Here is a 19,305-nt window from a genome sequence, read left to right as displayed (position 1 = left end):
AAAATGAAAACTAATTTGAGAATACGTATGCACCCCTATGCTTGTTGCAGCATTATTTGTAATAGACAAGATATGGAAAAAACCTAAGTGTCTATTCATCGATGAATGGATAAAGATGTGGGGTATATCATACATACACACAGACACATACAAATACACAATGAAATATTATTCAGCCATAAAAAAGAATGAGATCTTGCCATTTGCAACAACATGGATGGATCTAGAGAAGGTATTATGCTATGTGAGCTAAGTCAGTCAGTGAAATACCATAGGATTTCACTCTGATGTGGAAAATAAGAAAGAAATGAACAACGGAAAAAAGACAAACATTAAAAACAGACTCTTAAACACAGAACAAACTGGTGGTTTCCAGAGGGGAGGGGAAGAAAGGGTGGGGGAAACAAAAAGGGATGAAGAGTACACTTATCATGATGAACACTGAGAAATGTATAGTACTGTTGAATATCTATATTGTACACCTGCAACTCATATAATATCATGTTAATTATATTTCAATAAGAAAAGGAAAAAAAAAAAAAAAAGAATGCCCTTAAGTGCATTCACCTCCACAAGAGCATGCAGCCTCGAATCTTGCCCAGCTCAGAGCCTGGGCATGATTCACAGGCACCTTGGTACAGTCTGCAAGATCACCCTGGACCACTGCCCCCCACCTGTGTCTGAGAGGGGCAGGGTACCTCTGGTGGGGCTGTGGCTCTTTGACTGCCACATCCTGTGGCCCAGGTGCTGGCATTGGCAGGGGCTGGCCAGGCTTGGTGTTCCTCTGGTACTAAAATTCCCTGAAACATTTCATAGGCTTTAGTGTGTATTCTCTGAGCTCTAAGGGCTAATAACCAAAGCCAGGATTCTGGTTTCTTTGTCTCCTAGCAACAGGTTTTCTTCCCAACCCTTATTTATTTATTTTTTTGAACTTTTTGTTGAAGTCTAACACACATGCAGAGAATTGCACAAATTGTTGAGCATACAGCTCAATGTTTTTTTGTTTTGTTTTGTTTTACAAAATGAATATCTCTGCATAACCAGCACCCAGATCAAAATGCAGAACCTTGCCTGTACCCCAGGAATCCCGTTGTGCCCCTTCTAGTTGCAAGTCCCCTAAGGCTAACACTAATTCTGATTTTTAGCCTTATGTATTAATTTTGCCTATTACTGGGGCACCTGGGTGGCACAGGTGGTTAAGTACCTGCCTTTGGCTCAGATCATGATCTCAGGGTTCTGGGATCCAGCCCCGTGTTGGGTTCCCTGCTTAGTGAGGAGTCTGCTTCTCCCTCTCCCTTTACACCTCCCCCTGTTCCTGCTTTCTCCCTGTGTGTGTCAAATAAGTAAAATATTTAGAAAAATTTTCGCTTGTTATTTGAACTTCATATAAATGGAATCATACAGTAGGTGTTATTTAGTGTCTGATTTCTTGCCCTCAGAAGTGTTGATGAAATGCCATGATACTGCTGAGTGGAGTTGTGACTCATTTGTGTTAACTGCTGTGGAGTGCTGTAGTGAGTGAATATATCCTATTTATTTACCAGTTCTGCTATTGATGTAGATTTGGGTGGCTTCCAGTTTGGACTGGTAGGGTCACTGCTGCCAGATGCATTCCTGTGTGTGGTCTTTGGTGAACACATGCCGCATCGGGGTGAGTGTGTGTACCCATATGCTGGGTACGGTGTGCACATATGTGCCACTGTGGTACTTAATCCAGCTTTCCAGGATGTCGTCCTGGTGTCCACTCCCTCCAGTGGTGGCCGAGACTTCCAGGTGCTTCTTGCTGGCATTTCATGGCCTTCATTGTAGCAGTCCTTGCGTGTCTTCTGCACCAGGGAAGAATGAGAGGCTCACTTGCTCTTTGCCCCTGGGGGTCATTTCTACCATCCTTGCCATAAGGGTCTCCATGCAGGCAGGGGCTGAGTAACTGGGTCTGCTTGGGAGGAGCTTCAGGCATCATCTTCCTCCTTGTGGCCCAAGCTCTGGGTCTCCTTCACTGCCACGGTTTGTGCTAATTTTAGGTCAGGGTGAGCAGTCAGATTATCCAGCTTTAGGAATTTCAGATTGCTGGATTCTTAAGCACATTGGATTTCAGGCTCCAGGCTGAATGGGCCTTTCTCTGCCAGGCTCTTTTCTCTATTACCTCCTCATGCTGATAGTCCAGTTTCACCCTGAAATGCCTTGAGGGTTACAGAATGTAGCTCATGAAGGCCAACATGCAGATTTTAGCCTATCGTGTCCTTTTTGTTTGTTTGTTTAAAGATTTTGTTTAAACTTGAGAGAGTGAGAGAGCACAAGTGGGGTGCAGGGCAGAGGGAGAAGCAGACTCCCCGCTGAGCAGGGAGCCCGATTTGGGGCTCAATCCCAGTACCCTGGAATTATGACCTGAGCTGAAGGCAGATGCTTAACCAAATGAGCCACCCAGGTGTCCCTGTCCTATCATGTGTCCTAATGTTGCAGCCTCGTAAGCTTGTGGGTGAGTGAGCCCCAGAATAAAACAGGGGACAGGGCAATACTTATTATGCCTCTAGCTTCCCAGTTCCAAAGAGAGGGATTCTCACTGCCCTCCACCCCACCTGACCACCTAGGCTGGAAATGCAGGCACGGAGCCTGGACAGGACCCAGGCACAGCTTGACTGTGTCAGAGTGCTGCAAGTGGGATACATGGAGCCCTCCTACTCTCTCCATCCTCATGCCACTTAGCTTGAGATTGGAAGTCCAGAGAGAGTCCCTGTGGCCAGGCCTAGGTCACAGGCCTATGCCTTGCCCATTGAGTGTGGCAGGGATGATACACCAGCTCTCAGGACTATCATACTCAGTATACACTCACACTGTGGTGAGTCAGAGAGAGGTAAATACAGGAAGGGCAGTAATATGTTGCAAATGGCACATCTAGGGAAATAAAAAAATTAGATATGCAAAATGAGAGAAGGAAGACAAATAGATATATGCAATATGTATATATATATATATATACACATATATATATATGTGTGTGTGTGTGTGTGTGTGTCCTTACAGTTAATAGCATAAAGCCCTCATTAAAAAAGATGTGGTCAGAGAATAAAATTTAGTTATATGTTTCTAAAAAGCCGCATAGGTAAACCGAGACCGGTTAAAAATAATGGACAAAGATACACAAGACAGGTACAGATGAAAAGAAGTGATATTAAATCAAAGCAGAAGGCATCAAAAGAATGAGTGAGGTTATATTATGGTTAAAAAATAGATTCTGCAGTTGAGTTGAAATTGTTCTGATCTTTTGTATGTGGGAAATATACTCTCAAAATACATAAAATAAAAACTATTAAAAATGCAGTGAGAAATTGACAAAAATTATAGTTGTAGTCTGTAAGTTGCTGATTTCTTTGATGGATAAGATAAAATGAATAAAGATACAAAACAATATAATGATATAAAAGGACAATTTAGTAGCTCTCTACCAATATTCTTTTCTTCCAGCAGAAAACCATTTAATTCAAATATTGATGAACCATTTAAAAATTGATTTTATTCTAGATCTCAAGGAAAACATTAGCTTATCCCAAAACGGAAATATATATCTATGGCCACCATGTTATAATTTAGAAATTAATAAAGACATAGATAACCAGTTGTCATTTTCAAAAAGGTAAATAAATAAAGGTAAATAAATAAACACAGCCACTAGGTCCATAACCTTTGATTCAAAGGAGAAATCAAAACTGAAATGTCAGGCTCTTTAAAAAAAAGGCCCAAATAGTATACCATTATATAAAGTTTTAAGATACACGAAACAATATCATTTTAGGGAGGCTTCATTTGCATGGTAAGTATAAAACGCACAGAAATGACACCAAGTGCTGAATGAAAATTTAAAAAACAACAATACTTTCAGTGAAACTTCTGTACATGTTTGCACAGGAAAATTTATAGTTTCAGTGCTTTTATTGTTAAGAAAGAAGAATTTTTAAAAAATGAATGCACCACTTGAATAGACTGGAAAAAAAACTCCACAATCATCCACATCCAAGTAAAACTAGGAGAAAGGAATAATGATACAATTGGAGATGAAAAATTAAGAAACAGAAAAACAGTAGAATTGATGAATAAATCTAAGAGCTCATTCTTGGAAAAGCGCAATAAGATAATCAGATCATGTGATAAGAATAATCTTCCCAAAGCAGAAAAACAAAGAAAATGTATTGAATAAAATGAGCATGTAATGCAGAGATAAGCATTTAAACATAGTGTTTGTGCAACTCTAATGTATTTGAAAACTTTATTGAAATAAATGTTCATCTAGGAAAAGATACCATCACATTTTCTCAAGAAGAAGCAAAACCCCAAATGGGCTGGTGTCCAAGGAAGAAAAAACAATATTCAAGGAAATTTTTATAAAGGAATAGGAATGGGAGGAGATGTTTCCAGCTAGCTATTAAACGTTATTACTGGTAATTCAATTAAAATGAAATGCAAAGAGAAAGCTCAGAAAAAAAGTTTGCCTGTGGTAGGAAATGTATTAAAATATTTGACGTGTCAAATCTAACAGATCAATAAGAGAATAAAGGAATATTTGAGGAGAAAATCAGTACCAAGAAAATGAAAGCGAAGTTTAAAAAACAACAGCATATAAATGGCCAGTTAACATAAGGAGCATGGTTGGAGTCCTGATAAACCTCACTCAGTGGGATTGCTGACAGGATGATGCTTTTGTTTTGCGGGGAACATAGACTTTGGACTTTGACACTCAGGCTTGCATCCTCCCTGGCAGTCTTCATCTGTAATTAAGGGCCTGCTGCTTTAATGCCTCCGTTTTCTCACCTATAAAGTAGGCATAATAGGGACCCCTGACTGGCTTGGTCGGTGGAGCATGTGATTCTTGAATCTTTGGATTGTTGTAAAGGTTAAGTGGGATAATTTATGCAAAACTTTTTTAAAAAATATTTTATTTATTTATTCATGAGAGACACAGAGAGAGAGGCAGAGACATAGGCAGAGGGAGAAGCAGGCTCCCTGCAGGGAGCCTAATGTGGGACTAGATCCCAGGACCCCAAGAATCATGCCCTGAGCCCAAGGCAGACACCCAGGTGTCCCTATGCAAAACTTTTTTATCTTACTATGCCTGGACCATGATAAGCAGTTCATAAATAGTAGCTCTCCTGCCTGTGTTACTGTTATTATTGGTATGTTAACATCAATAACTAAAAAAAGATTTGAAGAATGGTAAAACCCATTGGTGGTGAAGATATGAAGAAATGGGCTCTCATATACTGTTCCCTTACCCTGGACATGCTCTCAGAGATCAGGGCCCGTGTCTGGCCTGTTTATTGTCACATCCCCAGGACCTAGCACAGCACCTGGCTTGTCACAAAGTATTTTTTTCTGGTTGAGTTGCAGTGAATGCTGGCAAGTCTTTGAGGGTCACTGGCAGTGTGATTCCCAAGCCTTAAAGAATGTGCCTATTTGACAAAGCAGTTCCATTTCTTGAAATTTATCTTGAGAGAACGGCCCTTTATTAATGCAAAAATACGCATGTAATAGCAATATAAATGGGAACATAATTGTCCTCCTCAAGGGGATTAGCTAAGTCAGTATTCCCACAGAGGCTGCTGTTAGCATTTTGGGCCAGTGTGTTTACACGAGGGCTGTGCATGGCAAGGTGGTCCCCTTGCCTGGGCCCATCCCCTCTGTACCAGTAACACTTCCTGGTCCTGTAACAACCAGCTGACACCTGAAGGACCTTCTCTCCCTATGCTGTGAAATCATACATGCATATTATTTTGTAAAGGCACATTTGTTGATGTGAAAAGTGTTTATGACACATTGAATGCAATGAACAATTCACAAAAGTTCATGAAAAAGTATATACAGGAAGGGTGTCTGGGTGGTTCAGTCAGTTGGGCATCTAGCTTTTGATTTTGGCTCAGGTCATGATCTCATGAATTGTGGGATCAAGCCCTGCATTGGGCTCCACGCTCAGTGTCTTTCTCCCTCTGCTCCTTCCCCGGCACTATCTCTCTCTCTTTCTCTCACATAAGTAAGTAAGTAAGTAAGTAAATAAATAAGTAAATAAATAAATAAATTCAGGATGACCCCCTTTTTGGTCCATATGAGTTTGGGTAGGCATGTGGACAAAGTCTCTGAGAGTGTACATCAAGAAATTAACAGTGTGGTCTGTGACTGGTGTGATGATGGGTTGTTTTTCTTATTGGCATTTTCTCTATTTTCTACAGTGAACATGTATAACTGTGAAATTAAATGAAGAAGCAGAGGCAGCCTGTACCCCTGGTGCACCAGGGGCATTGGCCTCGAGGACCCCAGGTGGCTGGATCTGAGGGGACTTCCAGGCCTGTTCCTGGAAGTGGGGGAGGTGGGGGAGGCTGCAAGCATCCAAGCTCAGGGTGGACATGCAGAAGGACAGGCCTGAGGCAGGGCTGGTGGTAGCCCAGGTCAGAAGCAAGTGCCCTGTGGTTTCTGCTTAAAGAAGCCAAGACCCAGAATCTGGCTGTGGAATTGGAAGGTGGTCAGGGGCAGGGGTATGAGAGTAGGGACACATGTCCAGTAGCCTTGCCTGGATGGCTGTAGTGGCCAAACCATGAGGCCAGGCATGTCCTTCCTTTTTGTAGACCTCATGCTGACTTCCTTGGTGCCTTGAGACAGCAGACACTCAATAGCTATTTAGTGAATGAGGTTCTAATGTCATTTTCTTTGGGTGTTTTAGCTCAGAAAGCCTTCTGAAAATGGAAGGGTCCTCTAACTGCTCCTCTGTGAATCCTAACAGATGTGAACATAGACTTTTTTCCTTTTGGGGGAGGTGAACTTTACAATAGTAAGCAAATGCTTTACAACTGTAAGCAAATGCTAAAATACACAAAATGCTTTTTCAAAATATTAGCCCATTAGGTAAATAACTGGTTTCATTTTAAAACATTATTTTTAGAAATGAAAGAGCTGTAGGTTTTAGTCATAAAAATTATAGAGCCAAAGTTTCATTTTAAACAGTATAATTTGCTGTCTAAAATTTATATATAAGTATTATGTCTCTAGATTTCAGACAGTTGTCCCTTGACATTTTGTAAATTCGTATTTATTTTCATTTGCAGATCTGTCCCATTTTCCCTAAATATGATTATCTTGCCTGTGAGTATTTCATAATAAACTGTTATCTCATGGATGGAAATTAATGTGAGCAGGATATAGATGCCTATCATTGGGCAGGGACATCATTGAGAAGTGAAGTAGGAGACCTGTCAACATGGGTCAGTCTGTGTTTTCTGTTACATCTGGTTTTCCTGGAGACTGGAAGACCTGCTGGTAGAGGTTGAATGATTGGTGAGGATGAGTAGAAATGAGGAGAAGGCATCCAGAGTGCTCACTAGTGTCTTAGGACTCTCATTCTGTTCCAGGATAGCTTTGTCTCTGGGGAATGGTGGGGATCCTTTGAGGAGGTCACCACCTTCTCTTCATTTTCTCTCTGAACACCTAGAGTTGCATCAGATGGCCTTGGAGTCCCCTCTCTCTGCCCCGACTGTGCTTTCTATCTGCCTTAGTGATGGTCAGCTTCAGACCTCTCTAAAGTTAATTGTGTTCTGCAGACCTGGGAGTGGACAGGCGCTCTGAGTCCTGGTCCAAGTTTGGCACTACTGGTGCTTGCCATGGGAGCCGAGTGGAGCATGGCACATTTTCCAGCAGCCCTGTGCAGGAGAGCCAGGGTGGGCTGGGCTTTCCTGCTCAGCTCAGTGGTAATAACAAGACTACGTAGAGTTTGCCCGCCGTGAGCCTTGTGCTGACCTGAGGGCCTCATCAGCCCATAGCACAGTCCTTGGAAGCAGTAGTTCTTATTGGCATCATTCACCTGAGGACTGCAGGCACAGACTGGCCCCCAGACCAGATTTGTCACCCCCCACCCCCATACTGCCTCTGTTAAATGCTGCGTGTAAAGTTTTAGGTGTATTTCGACAGGAACCTGTGCTCTTTGTGGGGTCAGATTCTTTTTTTTTTAAGGTTTTATTTATTCATGAGAGAGAGAGAGAGAGGCAGGGAGAGAGGCAGGCTTCATGCAGGAAGCCTGACGTGGGACTCGATCCCGGGTCTCCAGGATCACGCCCTGGGCTGAAGGCAGCACTAAACCGCTGAGCCACCCAGGCTGCCCATGTGAGGTCAGATACTATCCTAGATTATACAGGTCCCACAGGATTCTGCAGGATAGTAACAGGGAGGTCCCTCTGCAGTGGGAAAAGGGGTTTCCTTCTGAAGTAAAATGAGAGAAAATTTAGCAGGTAATGGATGGGACCAGGCATCTGCAGAAATCATCCCCCAGAAAGAGGACTTTGAACTGTACAAAGAGGTTTTAGGACACCCAAGTCCCAGTTTGGTGACTGGGACGTATAAATTGTCGGGAGTGGGGATGATCCGAAAGATTGGATGTAACCACGAAGCTGAGATGTAACCATTTGATGGAGAGAAAGTTTGTGTTTTCTGAAGGGCTAATTAATGTCTGTGGTCTATTTCTGGTGCCCCGTAGCCCTTCTGGATGACAGAGCACTACACTTGCCAGGCCAGAGCTGGCATCATTAGGTTGGCCTGGCTTGTTCAGGTGCCCAATCCTGTGCTTTCCAGGCAGCCTCTTGGTGACCTTTCCAAGCGCTTTTTCCTGCAGCGTTGTGTTGAATGGTGCTGAGTGGCCACGCTGCTGCTGGGCACGTCTCCTCCCCTGCTAACCCGCTGGTTGGGGTACTGGCTGATGAATCAGCCTTTTGTGGAATTTTGAAGGAAGAGCCAGCAGGAAGTGGTGACTGTGTAGAAAGGGGCAGCTTGGGGACTTGGTGACAGCCCCTTGGGTAGGGGGAAGTCTTGATAAGTTGGTGGGCAGAAGCCAGGTTGAAGGGAAGGAGTGAATATATTACAAGGAGATGGAGAAAAGTGGTGGATCTAGATCCATGGCTGGGCCATCTGCCTCTGGGCAGGGGGGCAGCACTGGCAGTTGGGCACGTTCCCAGGATCTGCAGCCACTAGGGGAAACAAGTGTAGACGGATTGTCCTTGCCAGCTTCCCGGAGTCATTGGTAACCTCCTCGCCTACCCACCAGCTTGGTGATTTGGACTTGCCCTGAGAGTTTCAGTGAGGTGTGGGGTGAGGACTGGTCTTTTTTTTTTTTTTAATTATTTATTTGTTTATTCATGAGAGACACACAGAGAGAAGCAGAGATGTAGATAGAGGGAGAAGCAGATTCCCTGCGGGGAGCCCAATTTTGGACTCAATCACTCCCTGAGCCAAGGGCAGAGGCTCAACCATTGAGTCACCCAGGTGTCCCAGGACTGGTCTTTATGTGATGTGGGCTTTTGCCCTGATTTCTGCAATAGCTGGAGCATGCCCTTAATTAGGGCAGGTGGGAAAGACATGAGCTTTTGCGGACTTGACCAGGTGCCCACCCTCCAGGTGGATGTTTAAAGGTTGTCCGTACTATCATCCAAGAGACCCAGCATTGACATGGGAGCCCCCTGTTTGGTCCTGACCACCCTGTGTGCTGGGTGACCTCGGGTTTTCTCATCTGTGTGTTGGATGAGGGCAGTAGCACTTAGCCCTCTCAAGGTCTGGGGCCCCTATCAGAAGTGGTTGGAAGCTGTGACCCTGTCACCACTCTTAGGGCTTCCCAGAGCCTGTGGGGGCACTCCTTGGCCTTGAGATTTTCTGATTGTCCTGAATGAATGCTAGAGGACTAGCACTCAGCCAGGGAGATGAGAGCTGGGGGCTGGCCTGCCACCCTGAGGTCAGTTGGCTGTGAGCCTCAGGTGGGCACTTATATTTTCTGCTCTGAACTGCTCTTTCCATCCAGTGCCCACCAACTCCTGGTCCTTTGCCTAGTACTAACATAGCATAAATCAATATAGAAGTCTTTCTGACAATTAGTTTTCCCTCCCTCCCTCCCTCCCTTCCTTCCTTCCTTCCTTCTCTTTCTTCTCTTTCTTCTCTTTCTTCTTTTCTCTCTCTCTCTCCCTCCCCTCCCCTCCCCTCCCCTCCCCTTTCCTTTTTCCTATTCACCCTAAACACAGAAGGATATCTTCTGGTTCATCAAACCAAGGCCTACAGGTGGCCATCTGCCACCCCCAGATGTGCTTTATTTAACTCACGCAGTGTTTAAAAAATGTTTAATTATCTCCCAACACTTAAAACTTGGTGTGATGAGTACAGGGTATTATAATATATGTTGGCAAATTGAATTTAAATAAAATAAAAATAAAGAGAGAAAAAACCTTGGGAGAGTTTGCAGTAAAATATAGATTTTGAATTCTTTTGCAGAATTGGAAGATCTGGCCTCCTTGAGGGTGGATTCCCACAGGACAGCTGAGTGGGGGGGTGGCCAGAGCCTTCATGTGGGGGAAGCTTTTTTTTTTATATTTTATTTATTTATGAGAGAGAGAGGGAGAGAGAGAGAGTGTGTGTGTGTGTGTGTGTCAGAGACACAGGCAGAGGGAGAAGCAGGCTCCATGTGGGGAGCCTGACATGAGACTTGATCCTGGGTCTCCAGGATCATGCCCTGGGCCGAAGGCAGCGCTAAACCGCTGAGCCACCAGGGCTGCCCCTGGGGGAAGCTTTCTGGTGGCCATGGGCCCCCTTGGTGGCCTTGGCTTTGAAGGGCACTTTTTTGTCCTACCAGGTGACGGCTTTGGAACCTCTTGTCTGAGACTGCCATGTCCTTTCAGTCTGTGTGCTGTCTACTATGCAGGCACAGCCATGGGTTCAATGCCCTTCTGTAGCAGGTGGCAGGGAGCAAGGAGCAGAATGTGCCGAGCAGCACAGAATTTCAGAGTTTTACTGAAAGGAATGCCTCCCAGTCTGATGACATGGGCTTTCTTATTTTGCTTGAAGCATTACGGATTTTCCAGGGAAAGAGATGCTGACATTCAGCTGTGGAAGAGGGCAGGCTGCCCTGCCTGAGTCAGTCACAGCTGAAGCCAAAGAGGGGAAGGGGACTGCAGGCTGGCCCCCAGGTGGGAGTGAGGCGCAAAACCTGTGTGATGGACAGGACAAGAAAGCCAGTTGCCCAGTGCTGGGCATGGAAGGCAGGGGTGGGTGTTGTGAGATGCTCCTACCTCCTCCTGCACCAGCATCCACCCCTGCGTGCTTGCTGAACCCCCTACCTGCCTGGCCTCTTAGGGATCAAGGGTACTGACCTGCCCGTAATGGCTTGTCATCCTTCAACCGATATTTATAATGCATTTTTATTCCCTTTCAAGTAATCACATGTAAGTGCTTGTGAGCTTCACTCTGGAATCTCCAAAAATAGAGAAAAGGGGATTTTTATGTATGTGTATATATATGTATACGAGTATATGTGTGTCCTTGTACATGTATATATGGGTATATTTGTGCATATATATGTGTGTATATATGTATGCCTGTATGTGTGTATATACATGTGTGTAGGTGTATCTATGTATTTGTGTGTATATTTGGTATATATGTATTTGTAGGTGTATGTATCTATGTATTTGTATTGTGTATGTGTGTATTTCTGGATATGGGTGTATGTATGCACATGTGTATATGTGTGTGTATGTGGATATATGTATGTATGTGGGTATGTATTTGCATGTATGTATATGTGTGTAAATGTCTGTGTGTATATATACTCTGAAGCCAGAGCTGCCTTGTCAAAAGCAGTTGTCATTTGGTGACATTTTCAAGGTGGGTTTGGGTATTCAACACCTGCCTTCCAGAGGTGGTTGTCTCCTCGTCTCACATCCTCTGCTGAATTGTCACCGCTGACACTAAAAGAATTAGATTACCAGCCATTGAGCTGTCCCCAGAGATGAGGACGAAGTAATGCATCTGATGCCACCACAGGAGCATTGTTCTATAAAACGTAAACGTCAGGGTTCCTCGCAGTGATCCCTGTTTTGCAGTTCTCTGAGGAAAAGATAGAGCAGGATTAAAATGACCGCTCCACTCTGCTCCAGCTGCACTCACCATCATTCTGAGGGCCTGCTTTGGTTATGGGGTCCTCCTTGCCCCTGTGGTCACCGATGCCTCATTTTTTCTGCCTTCTGAGCATCTTCCCCCGTCCCAGCCCTCCAGGACTCCCATCTCGTGCTGCTCTGTGCTGCCCTTTGTGCTCTATCTGTTCTGTCCCTGCTTTGAAAAGTGGCCTCTCTCGGGCTTCTCAACCTCAGTGACGGACCATCAGAATTGCTCCCAACCAGTCGTGCCATGGCCTGGGCCCTCCGTTTCTCACTTTGCTGCCTGGAGCAGTGCACCTGACTCTGCATGTGCTGATGCAAGTGCAAGTGTGTGTGCAGATGAGTAGGAACTCCTTTTTCAGAGGGGGGCATTGGGCAGAAGCACTGTGCTGTAGATGAATGTGACTTGTGTTCACGGAAACTGTGCACGGGGCCATTGTACCCAAGGTGGGAAGCCTGTTTTGCTTTCTTGTGTCTATGCTGACCCTGGGGACCCTTGGCCACCTTGCTGCTATGGAGGATTTGCTGGGCGTGCAGGCACCAGCCAGTAAAGGTCTGGTCCTTCCTTTGTTACTAGCAAACTGCCAGTTCTTCTAGCTGTTTCCCTGAAGCTTCTGCTTCTTTGCTCCCTGTGTGTCTCGGCTCTCTGGCGCACACGCTCTCAGCAGCCTAAGCCTTTGCTTCCTGTCTGCCTCTGCCCCCTCTCTCCTTCTTGTCTCCCCTGCCTGGTGTATCATCCCATCACTGATCTTTTCCAAATGTACTCCCATTCATGGGTGGTGGGTCCTTCCTTCAGCAGAAGACTGGCTCCTCAGCACAGCTCCTACCCTGGGATCCGAGCAGCACACAGTGGATCCTTCTGGTTGCTCCTGCAGCTGCAGAGGCTGCTGGGCCATCAGGAGCAATGCTTGCTGGAGCTTTTCACATCACTGTGTGCCCTCTGTGTACAATGCTCTACCCAACAGTTGGGAAAAGATCTTCCCTTGTTGACAGAGGAGCCTTTTCTTCCCATGAAATTAAAAAATATGCATTTGTGAAATGTGCATAGGTAGTTAATCTGGATCAGGGTCGAAGCCATGGGGCTCATGCTTTCTTTACTTGGCAACACCCTTGCCTAGGAGGACCTCGAGCCCCCTTCTAGATCCTCTTGGGCTCTGCACATTGCCTGTTGAGATCCACCGCATTGGGCTGAGCTCTGCCTGTGAAATTGAGGAGTCAGCAGGAAAATGTAGAGTAATTCCGCAATCCCTGCTTGGCTTGCTTTCAGCAGGCACTCACTGGGGGCCAAAGAACAGCAGCCAGTATTTTAGGACAGTCTAAGAAAGCACCCGACAGTTGTTGCTAATGTAAAACAAGGTATGATGATTGTCAAATGACCGTATGGGCTAGAACAATTTTTAATGGCAATTTGGCATCAAGAAATGAACACTAACTAGCAATCAAGCAATGAATTAATCTAAAAAGAGGTTCAAAGGAAGAAATTTTTCAGCATCAGTCACCTTGTCTGCCAATGCTCATCACTTGATTGCAGCTTCCAGCAGTTTCTGGAAGAATAGAGAAGAATTTCGAGGTACATCTGGGCTTCCAGATGGCCTATTGGCAGTGCCAGCCATGGCTAAGGGAGTGTTGTATGCTCTTAGTGATAAGTCTTTGATACCCCTGGGTTGACCTGTAGGAGGAGGGAGTGGCAGTGAGTTGAGATGAAGTGTGCAAAGTTGCTGGTTGGCAGGTGTCCTGAGAACACACTCATCTGCTCGTGAGTGAAGTGCAGCCTGAGGAAAAGACACACAGATCCCAAGACAGGCAGTGCCCACTGTGAATGCAGTATGCAGGGAAGGAGCAAACAACAATTGCAATGGTCCCCTGGCGACCCCCAGCCCCACCCTATTCTGCCAGAGTTTAGGGGCACCTTGTAATTTTCTGCTGCATGTTTATTTAATTCAGCATCCATTCTTTGATCTTGTCTTAGGCTCTTCTCAGTGATTTAAAGAAATCCATTCTCTGGTTTTTAAAGCTGTGTTGAACATACATAATATCAAATCCCTGCTGCTTACAGGAAATCTGTGGTTTTAGCTCTTACTTCTGAGTACCTATGGGCATTGATTTTGGAAAAGGAGAACAAGTGTATCTATGGTGGTAAAGGGAATTCAACTGTAGCAGGAGATACGGAGGCGCCAGGTTTTCCACGAGAATTCCTGACTGAGACTGGAGTCTCAGGAAGGGCCTGGCTGGCTTCCTTCCGGGAGGTATATATGAACACGGCCTTTGGGGTTGGACGGGAGACCCCCTTATTATTATTATTACTTTTTAAAAAGATTTTATTCATTTATTCATGAGAGACACACAGAGAGAGGCAGAGACATAGGCAGGGGGAGAAGGAGGCTCCATGTAGGGAGCCTGACGTGGGACTCAATCTGATCCCAGGACCCCGGGATCATGCCCTGAGCTGAAGGCAGACACTCAGCCACTGAGCCACCAAGGTGCCCTGGTGAGACCCCCTTTTTAATTTTTAAAACACTTCAATTGTAAAATCGACATACCATTTTTAAGTGGACAGTTTAGTGGCATTAAGTACATTCACATTGCAACACTTGCCGCCATCCATTTCTAGAACTCTTCATTTTTCACAAACTGAACTCTGCCATCATTAAACACTAACTCCTCAGTTTCCCTTCCCCAGCCCCTGGCCACCAACCATCCTGCCTTCTGTCTCCAAAAATCTCACGACTCTTAGAACCTCATATAAGTGGAATCATGCAGCATTTGCCATTTTTTGACTGACTTATTTCACTTAGCATGATGTCCTCAAGGTTTGTCCATGTTGTAGCAGGTGTCAGAATTTCTGGAAGGGAGGGGCACCTGGGTGGCTCAGCAGTTTGGTGCCTGCCTTTGGCCCAGGGCATGATCCTGGAGTCCTGGGATTGGGTCCCACATCAGGCTCCCTGCATGGAGCCTGCTTCTCCCTCTGCCTGTGTCTCTGCCTCTCTGTGTGTCTCTCATGAATAAATAAATAAAATATTAAAAAAAAAAGAATTTCTGGAAAGGAGACTGTTGCAGTGGGATGTGTCAGGGGTGCAGGTGGCCGACGTAGGCACTCTTCCCTCACTCACCCCGAGTGCAGGGGGAGAAATATCTCTTAATGTTTGGCCACACTGGATTGCTCAAATGGCCTTTGTGCTTTGTAAACCTTCACCAGATAACCAGTATAAGTATGTGTGGATGTGGGGTGCAGGGTGTGCCCCATACTAGAAGCACTGTTTTGAGTTCTTTGGAGGTGGTAAAAGCAATGCACTGCTGGTCTCTGTTTTTAAACCACTTGCATCCTGTCCAGCGCGTGCTGTCTGTTCTCAAGAGAAGGCGCAGTCAAGTCTCTAGGGTCTCTGGGCAGTGATTCGATTAGCATCTGGATGCAGGAGCAATCAGAAGAGGCTTCAGGGAGGAGGAGAGCTGGACCAAGGAATGGTAGGCAGGTGGGGTTTGTGCAGTGGGGTTTGGGTACCCCAACTTCAGGCAGAAACAGGCAGAGTGTATTTGAAGGCTACTGAGTCACGCTGCAGTATGGGTTGTCCGGAGGAAGAGCAGGGCTGGACAGTTCACTCAGCGCTCGGCTGTGGGTGGTCATAATCCAGGCTTCGGATGTTCAACTTCAAATCTTGAAGGTTATGTCTGTGGTCCCATAAGGAGTGATGTTATGATAGCAGGACACTGGCCATTTCACTGTGTCGTGCCCACATGTAATCCCTCTGACGCAGCCTCAGGAAGTGCCTGTAACTAGGACAGCCCAGCCACAAAAGCGCCACAGCCCTCAGAAGCATCCTGGTTAACCTGCATGTCACCCTGTGCCCCCACTGAATGCTCATGTGGTTTTTTTTCTTAGCATCCAAGCGGGACTGCCTCCCTGCACGTGGGATCATACTTTATTCTGGACACTTGGTCTCCGCGGGTGAGTGATGCTCTGCCATTATCCATCCTTGGTTAGTGGGAGATGCACAGACCACAGGTCTGGTGGTTACTGTTTTGGCAGCTGCTTTGGCTGGGACACTGTCTGCGTGCATCCCCCAAAACGCGGCTTCTCCACTTGTCCGTCACTCATGTCAGAAACCTGAGAGGTATCTTGAGACTCCCCTTCCTTCACCCTTGCCCCTCACCCCTGTCCGTAGGACACACCCAAGTCTGCTTCCTTCTCCCTATCCTGCTGCTGCTCCTCTGGGCAGATCCCCTGCTTCTTACCTAGGGGCTCATCTGTGGCTTACTGGAGCCCTGCCTCTGTGGCTCACCTAGGGGTCATCACATCTTCCCCTCTGCTCCCTTCACTGTCATTCTTGCCTGTCCACTGACCATCTCTATCCAGCAGACAGAGTCATCACTACAAAAATATAAATCAGACCTCATCAGTCCCCTGTGTAGACTCTCAGCGCTTTCTCTCCATTTTTCTCTCCTCCCTTTTTCTTTCCACCTGGATGGAGCTGGTCCTCCTGTGTCTTCCATAGGAGGGCCAGCTCTCATGTTGTTTTTCCTGATCCTCAAACCAGGTTTTCCTTCCTCCAGAAGTCAATGCCCTCTCCAACTCCAGCGTCTCCACAGCCAATGGGTGCATCCCTCTGGTGGTTCCCCCCACCCCACCCTTGTTCCTTCTCAGAGCTCTCCTTCCTGCACACACAGCCTAAAGGAGCCCTCAGCTACCACCCCCCGTGTTCCATTTGTCATTCTGTGATCTGTCCTGTCTGTTCCCTCCTGTATTGTTCAGTACCTGTTTCTCTTAGTTTCTTGGCACCCACGCGGCATCTGTCTTATTTACAGCTGACTCGCCACACATAGAACAATGCCTGGCACTTAACTGGCACTCAGTAAATATTTGTAGAATAAATGAACGAACCCAGCAGGTCATTAGTATTGGGCCGAGCAAGGCCTGGCGTCATCTAGCTTCGATGATCCAAGATCCCATGGCACAAACCAAGGAAATATCTACTTCTGCAGGGACCTACTGACTCTGAAAATTGTTAGGTATATCACTGATGTCTCTGAAAGAAGAAACTCAATCAGTATTCATATTAACTAGGTGTTAGGCAGTTTGTTTTTCTTTTACACTGTTAAAATTCTCCCTTTAAATTTAAAGAATTTTGAAAATCATTTATATATGGCTGGCATCCATTTCTCTGAAGAAAACCTACACATGGCCAGTAAGCACTGAGAAAATGCTCTGCATCACTTGCCATCAGGGAAATACAAATCAAAACCACAATGAGATACCACCTCACACCAGTGAGAATGGGGAAAATTCACAAGACAGGAAACAACAAATGTTGGAGAGGATGTGGAGAAAGGGGAACCCTCTTGCACTGTTGGTAGGAATGTGAACTGGTGCAGCCACTCTGGAAAACTGTGTGGAGGTTCCTCAAAGAATTAAAAATAGATCTGCCCTACGACCCAGCAATTGCACTGCTGGGGATTTACCCCAAAGATACAGATGCAGTGAAACGCTGGGACACCTGCACCCAATGTTTATAGCAGCAATGTCCACAATAGCCAAACTGTGGAAGGAGCCTCGGTGTCCATCGACAGATGAATGGATAAAGAAGATGTGGTCTATGTATACAATGGAATATTCCTCAGCCATTAGAAATGACAAATACCCACCATTTGCTTCGACATGGATGGAACTGGAGGGTATTATGCTGAGTGAAGTAAGTCAGTCGGAGAAGGACAATCATCATATGGTTTCACTCATACAGGGAATATAAGAAATAGTGAAAGGGATTAAATGGGAAAGGAGCGAAAATGAGTGGGAAATATCAGAGAGGGTGACAGAACATGAGAAACACCTAACTCTGGGAAACAAAGGGTTGCAGAAGGGGGGATGAATGAGGGGATAGGGTGACTGCGTGACAGGACTAAGGAAGGCACTTGATGGGATGAGCACTGGGTAGTATACTATATGTTGGCAAATTGAATGTAAATAAAATATTAAAAAATCATTTAAATTAAAAAAAGATATGACTGTCATCCTACAGAGCTCTTGATTTATATCAACTATCTTTGTTTGTTTGTTTGTTTATTTATTTATTTATTTATTTATTTATTTATTTTTTGGTTTGCTGATTATGACCATAAAGTCCAGGAATCACAGACTTGCAGATTAGAGATGCATTTAAAGAACCTGTAGCAGCACCCAGCTATGATAAAGACTTAGTTAAATGTCAGATGGTCTTTCCAGTTCTGCTGTCTGTCGTTCTTACAGGATACAGTATCAGAAGGTGTTTGGAGTTTGTTTTAAATCACCCCTCTGCAGAAGGTAGGCTTTCTTCAGTGGTATTTCTGATTCACAGGTACTTGGTCTCCTGGGGCCAGTGATGAGGAGCTCCCGCAAGTCACAGGCTCCATCATCAGGAAGAAGTAGCTGGAGCTGAATCTAATTTTGTACACTGATTACTACTTCTCCAGTTCTTCCTGCAGAGTTAGGAAAACTCCTTCCTCCCCTTCCCACACTGAAGCCCTTCAAGTGGGAGACCCTAACTGCACCCTGTTGCTTGCATAGCTTTTTGTTCCTCTCACACTAAGGCTTGCCATCTGGCATTCATCTGATGGTTTCTAGGCGTCTTGTCCTTCTGGACAAGCACTGAGTGGAGTTGGGGGGTGAACAAGAGGTGGACTGTTTCCACTGTGATCTGGGCAGCTTCTGGATGCATGGCCTGCTGTCTTAGGTCACAGGGGTGGTTACTAACACCCCCTTTCCTCCTTTTCTCCTCATGGTCTGCTACTCAGGGCATTTTATGAAGATTCTGGTACTAGAATGTGAAACGTTTTAACACTGATAAGTTCATCTGTTTGCTTTGCAAGTTAGCGTTCCATCCAGCCTGTTGAGATGATCTGATCTCAATTTGGTGCCACATGTCCGAGGACATGAGCTGGATGTTGTAAACTCTGTGGTGTTAAGCCGGTACCTGTTTTTCATCCAGGCCAGGCCAGGGTACTGTGCCCAAGACCCCAGCCTTTGTTTCTCAAGGCCAGGCAGTGGGTGGCCGCGCTGGCCCCAGTGTGTTAACATTCTGCTGAAATAAAGGTCCTCATCTGCTTAGCATTCCTCTAATATGCCAATCTCATAACCTTATTAAAAGAGAAAATGAGGTGAATTTGGCCTAGCACTTCCTTCCTGAGTACTAACGAGCCTTCTGCTCACATAATCCCTCCTCCGTCTGGTCCAGGATAGACATTGGGCTTATTGGTGTGACCTTCCTCCATTTGCTTTACTGTGCACCTCTGCTGCACCCCATTATAGATTAAAATTAATATTAAAAGAACCCAACAAGAGCACAACAGAGTGAAAGTCCAGTAGTGTGGAGAAACTAGTAATCGGAATAGCTGT

General features: G+C 45.5%; 1 protein-coding gene across 4 annotated transcripts in view; it reads left to right on the top strand.

Annotated features, from left to right (window-relative positions):
- ENTREP2 (endosomal transmembrane epsin interactor 2) overlaps nucleotides 1-19,305 on the top strand; it is a 446,252-nt gene that overhangs the window by 103,791 nt on the left and 323,156 nt on the right. For 2 of the 4 annotated variants that reach the window (XM_077869136.1, XM_077869107.1), the window contains exon 2: nucleotides 15,820-15,885. The exons of the other annotated variants lie outside the window; for them this stretch is intronic. In XM_077869136.1, coding sequence (XP_077725262.1) covers nucleotides 15,820-15,885 — 66 coding nt within the window. The remainder of the gene's footprint in view (nucleotides 1-15,819; nucleotides 15,886-19,305) is intronic. 4 annotated transcript variants of the gene reach the window in all.

Source organism: Canis aureus, chromosome 2, assembly GCF_053574225.1.
Source record: "Canis aureus isolate CA01 chromosome 2, VMU_Caureus_v.1.0, whole genome shotgun sequence".
Lineage (NCBI taxonomy): Eukaryota > Metazoa > Chordata > Mammalia > Carnivora > Canidae > Canis > Canis aureus.
This window is presented reverse-complemented; position numbering and strand designations above follow the sequence as displayed.